The sequence below is a fragment of the Pisolithus orientalis genome, assembly GCF_024613125.1.
Source record: "Pisolithus orientalis strain OTSU chromosome Unknown F5J12scaffold_68, whole genome shotgun sequence".
Taxonomy (NCBI): Eukaryota; Fungi; Basidiomycota; class Agaricomycetes; order Boletales; family Pisolithaceae; genus Pisolithus; species Pisolithus orientalis.
Genome location: NW_026260849.1, coordinates 30,421 through 36,289, shown reverse-complemented (window position 1 = coordinate 36,289; position 5,869 = coordinate 30,421). Strand labels below are relative to the sequence as shown.

At 44.6% G+C, this 5,869-nt stretch overlaps 1 protein-coding gene across 1 annotated transcript; it reads right to left on the bottom strand.

Moving 5' to 3' along the window:
- Positions 1-455: 455 nt before the first annotated feature.
- On the bottom strand, positions 456-1,091 carry F5J12DRAFT_786803 (uncharacterized protein; the record flags this gene model as incomplete). Its single annotated transcript, XM_051743519.1, has 3 exons — positions 456-614; positions 636-750; positions 925-1,091. The coding sequence occupies 3 exons, from the start codon at positions 1,089-1,091 to the stop codon at positions 456-458; spliced, it is 441 nt and encodes a 146-aa protein (XP_051594880.1).
- Positions 1,092-5,869: the final 4,778 nt, after the last annotated feature.

The window sequence follows — 5,869 nt, the reverse complement described above, 5'->3', positions numbered from 1 at the left end:
GGGTGCTGGGTTTGTTGTATGGTGTAGCATGTGTTGGTTGTGTTTGTTGTTGGTGGGGGTCTCTGTGGTTGGATTGTGAGGCTCTGGAGAGAGGAAGTGATGTCCATTGTAGGGAATGTAATTTCCCTACCAGGGGAATTGCCTTATTTTGCTTGTTTTACTTCATTTTCATTCTAGATACTTTTTTTCTATGAGTTGTACTTAGATTTCGCATTTTTGGTTGCTTAGTCAGCAGTAGTGCTACTTGTGTATGGTTTTTTTCCTTTATAAAAAAAGAGATGAGTGACCCTAAGATGAGAGACAAGTTTGAGCAGGCTGTTCCCTGCACCAAGACTGCCATAGAAGCCTTCAGATGACTACAAGGATCCAGTTCCAGGCTATAGAAGCCCCTTTTGGCCTACTCATTCCCCTCAGATGTTCCTACTAAACCTCTCTCCTCATTTAATTCTCTTTTCCTACACTGTGATGGAGGCTTTTTGCTGTTGTATGATCCTTCTCTCCCTCTCCTCATCATCTTTCTTGTGCTCATCCAAATCTTCCTTCTCCCTCTGCATTTCTTCCATGTCCAGTTCTCTGACCTCTTTTGCTAATTCCTTGAATGCTTTGTACTTGTTCTTCATCATGTGTCAGATGACCTTTGGTAGCTTCTTGTGGACAATGTGGACTAGGCTGATGTTATTCACTACCTCCACTGCTTTTGCCAGATGGAGTGCTTCTCTTGCCCATATTATGTGTGTCCAGACCTTTATCCTATTGACCTCCTTTGTTGTCCCCACCTCTTCATCAGCCAAGGTCAATGCAAGTAGTTCCTCTTGGTACATCTTGGCTGTCTTCTCTGCAGGCAGCAAGGGTTCCCATCATTGGTTGAATGAGGTCTCTAGTGCTGCCCATGCAGCTTGCTGTGAGCCTGTTAGTTTGTCATACCATTTCTGTGCCTCCAAGCATGGCACTATGTAGTCCTGTAGCACCTCTATCTTCTCTGCTTTGTCTGTTATTCCTGTGATCCTCATGACTTGCTTGAATGTTTGTAGGAACATCTGGGGATCTTGTGGATCATCTTGGTCCCCCCAGAACAGTTTGGGGCTGTCCATTATGGTGCCTCATGCTAGGGCTGTTGTTGAGTGGCTGGGTGTGGGAATGGTGGTGGTGGCAGGTGTGTGTACTGGTAGCTGGCTGGGGAATGGCATGTATCTTAGTGCTGGCTGTGATATTATGGTGGATGTGGTGTTTGGTGTTAGCATTGTTGTCTGAAACCAGGGTCATGTTGTGGGTGGTTGTCCTGTGTAGAATGTTGGTAGTCCTGGTACATCTGACCACTGTTCTTCACTGTCTCTGTTTGAGTTGTCTGACCCTGGGCATTGTGGGCTTCTAGGGGGGATGCCTCATGTGGATGTGTACTCTGGTGGTGAGTCTATTATGACTTCTCATCCTGATGTGAGGGCAAGGTCACTATCCATTGGTGGGGTATCTATGGGGGAAGGTTCTTGTGAAGCCATGGCTGTTGTTGCTCGTGTGTAGCATCCCCACTCATCTTGTGGCTGTTGTCTTCTGGTAGGCAGGATGGTCATGTGTGTGGGGGGATAGTGTTGCTGCATGGGTAGCTTTTATGGGTTTGACTTGTGTTTTTCTCATGGTTTTGGGTTGACACAGGATGTCAGTTCTATGTGGGTTTTTGGGGTGGCTTTGGGTTGTCAGTTGTTGTGTCTGGGTTTGTGGGTTTGAACACACTGTTGTCACCACAATGAAGTAGGAAGAACCTTCAACCCTGGTGATCTCATAGTGACACACACCTCACTATGTACTTCTGTCCTTGCTCCCTTCTGCCTGCATGACTAAGTGCTTCTCACACTCAACTAGCCCCTCTCCCCCTACTACAATGGGCCTGTTGGTGATATTGTTTAATAGTGTCACAACATATGGACAGGCCATCCATAGTAAGATGTACCTCTGATGAAACATAAAGATGGGCCCATCAGTAATCTCATGTACATCATCACAACACATGGACAGGTCCTTCAGCACTATCATTTATATCATCACAACAAATGGATGGGCCCAGTCCCAGTAAGGTGTACCCTGTTGAAACATAAAGACAGGCCTGTCAGTGATATTGTTTAATAGTGTCACAACATATGGATAGGCCCTTCAGTGATATTATTTATATTGTCACAACATATGGACAGCCCATCCACAGTAAGATGTACCTCTGATGAAACATAAAGATGGGCCCATCAGTAATGTTGTTTAATAGTGTCACAACATAATCATGGGCCCTTCAGTAGTATTATTTATATTGTTGCAACATATGGACAGGCCTGTCAGTAATATTGTTTAATAGGGTCACACCATAAAGACAGGCCCTTCAGTAGTATCATGTATATTGTCACAACATATGGACAGGCCCATCTAGCAAGATGCACCCCTGTCACAACATAAGGATGAGTTTGTGAATGGTATTCATAGGCAGCAGAAAGGGAGATCCAAGCTATCTACATAAGGACAGCCCATGTAAGGCATTCTCAGGCAGCAGAAGGGGAGATCAAAGGGATCTACATAAGGTCAGGCCCATCCATGGTATTCTCAGGCAGCAGATAAGGGAAAACAAAAACCAGTGTTACAACATAAGACAGGCCAATCCATTGTATCATAGATAGCTCACCACAAATGGATGGGCCTATCCATATTGGGTTATCCCCCTGTCACAATATAAGATGAGCCCAGGAAGACAAGAAATGAAGAAAGTGGAACCTCTCACACTATAGAGTATCTGAATTTCCCACTATAAATTGTGTTTCATGTTGGATGATTTGCCTATTCAGTTGGAATCTCAGGTGCTGGTCTATGTAGCTGTGAGCCAGGACTCTGCCATTGGGGCAGATGGGAAACATGCAAAACAAACAGCAATGTTATTCCAGAACAATGCATAATATTTTTATCTGAGCCTCTGCTTCATATATGCATTCAGGATTATAGACTTGTACCAGTATTGCCATCATGCAGTGGGAATCATTCATAGGCAGGATAAAAAATGTGACATCTGCATATCTCATTGTCTGTCTTTAACCTCTGACTCTTCCACTCTCCAATCACCATCACCACTCTCACCATCAAACTACTCCATCATCTCATCATCAGAAACATATCATTGTTGTCATCTCACAAGCTCTTCAAGAAATCACCTGAGCTCAATGCTGCAGCCAACCACATCCTTCAAATTTACTTCAAGGATATCATGGAAAGCAGCAAGCTGGGAAAGGCAGAAAAGATTGTGAAGTGGAGAGGTGCCATTAAGGTGATATATGATGAATGAGTGCATCATACTGTCATCACATTTTTTCACTAACTGATGTATTCAGGATGCTGTACATGACCTCATTGCTAGGATGGATGAGATTCCAATGACCCTCATCAGCATTGACATGTTCTTGAAGTGGCATGAAGACCTTGGCTCGATTGACCACCCATGGCCTGAGTGGAAGACCACCCTATCCCCTTCCAAAACTGACATTGCCAACCACAAGTGGCTCAATATCATCAAGTGTCAATACAACTACCACTGGTTGGGCCTCCCTATGCCCTGTGTTGTGCCAACACCAACACCACCCACTCAAGAGACTGAAATGCCTAGGAGTGACAAAGGAAAATGGAAAGCAACCAAGGCAGAGGTGGAGCAAATGATAGTGGAGAGCTTGCGCAGGATGGAGGTGGATGATGAGGGTGAAGATGAGGTGCCAGAATAGGAGGATGATGAGGAAGAACCAGCATGAGGCAGGCAGAAGCACAAAGCTGCTGTGAAAATGATGTCCCATCAATCCAGAGGTTGATCCCACTCTAGGAAGGCAACAGTGGAAACCAACAATGAAGACAACATTCCTGCTCAAGGCTGATTGAAATGCAAGCCTTGTCCACCATTGGACAGACTATACAGTTGCACTGCCATAGCTGCCAGAAGGATGCCTTCCCCTGACCCCCATTCCTGCTTGTCATGCTGCAGACACAAGGTCTGATGCTACAGGAACCCCAGGAAGTCCTGCTTCCTGTGTGATGGTCACAAGATTCAATGCAACCATGCCAAAGGCAGCATTGCTGCTCCAACTCAACAGAATCCATCATGAGCCAGGGGAAAAAAGTGAACTTGAAATCTGTCCCTGATGATGGAGGCCCAAGAATCCCAAAGCCCAAAGGGACATCCCCCAAAGCAACACATTTTGATGGTTTCCAAAGCCATCAACACTGGGGTTGGGCCCTCCAACCAGGGAGAGATGATCCCTGAGGGATCTTCACTCAGTATGTTCTCAATTTCCATGTATTTACTGCTGACTCAAATTTTATTCAGAGATTTGTATTCCTGCATTCAAATGCAGGGATTCCCACCCAATCCCAGCTGCTGTACAAGCAGATTTGATTGTCAAGGCTGGCCCATCCATTGCACAGGAGGCAGAGGAATCTACAGTAGCAGGTATGTTTAATCACTCCACATTTACACTAAGTATCATGGTTAACCCTTGTATTCAGAGCAGACACCTGCCCATTGACAACAGCAGCACCCATCCAACTCACAACTGCTGCAACTCCCAGTGCACCATCACCCATCTGTTCCCCAATCACCAAGGTGTCACAAACATCCAACACATTTGAAGAGTGAATCCAAGATTTGGAATGTTGACTCCACAATGCTGAGGCCCACCACCAATACTATGAGGATTGAATGTATGATTTCCAAATACAACATGACAAGACCATGCAGACATTGGACAGGATGGCTCACAAGCTGGAGGCTCTGCATATTTGGGTATATGGACAACCATTGGGTGATGACCTCATTGATCTCTTTGGGCCACTGGCAGATGAGACAAGGGCAGATAGGACAGCAGGGTGAACAAGGCCATCTATCATTTTACTCCTCTGCAGTATATATGATGTCATTTTATATTTCCATTTTAATTGACCACTCCTGCCACATCATATATTCAACCTTTATTTCAGAGTGAGAAAAAGACAATAATGGCTAGACAGCCAACAGAATTGTGAAGGATAATCTCATTCTACTAAAACAACTGCTGATGTATCCCAATAGGCAGAAGCTTAGCAAATGCATGGATTTGTGATATAGAATAGTTAAGTTGAAACTTAAAAAATGAGATAGCAGGATGGTCTCATTCTGCTAAAACCAGAGTCGATGGAACCTGATAGACAGACCCTTGGCAAATGAGTGGACTGTGTGATATGCAATAGTGACCTGCCATCAGATGCAAATGCAATTAATAGTCTGATTTGGCCAACACATTTGATTCTGCTAATATGGCTGCTGATGAATCCCAAGAGATGGACACCTGGTGAATGAGCAGGCTATGCTATTTACAGCATTCACTTTGGAGTCACAAAACAAGATAACAGCTAATAACAGGATAACAATGCAAAGAAAGATGTCAGCCTGCAAAAACAGCATTCCATGGATCCCAATAGATGGAACCCTTCCAAATGAGTGGCCTGTGCAATATGCAAGGTTGATATGGACCGTCTCGACCTGCTAACATGGCATTTGATGGATCCTGATAGATGGAACCCTTCAAAATGAGTAGACTGTGCAAGATGCAAGGCTGAGAGCAATTGGTCATTGGATGCAAATGCAAAGCAATATTCTCATTGCACTAATGTAGGATCCAAGGTATGCCCACAGGTGGGACATGTGCAAACAAGCAGAGTGTGAGATTTGCAAGGTTCAATTCAGGGAAAACATTGCATTCTGCTAATGCAGAAGCCAATGTATTTGGATAGGCAGAAGCTTGGCAAATGCACAGATCAATATTCCTCAGCAGATGGAAATGCAACCAAGGGCATTCAGCCAGTCACTAGTGCTCAATTCACT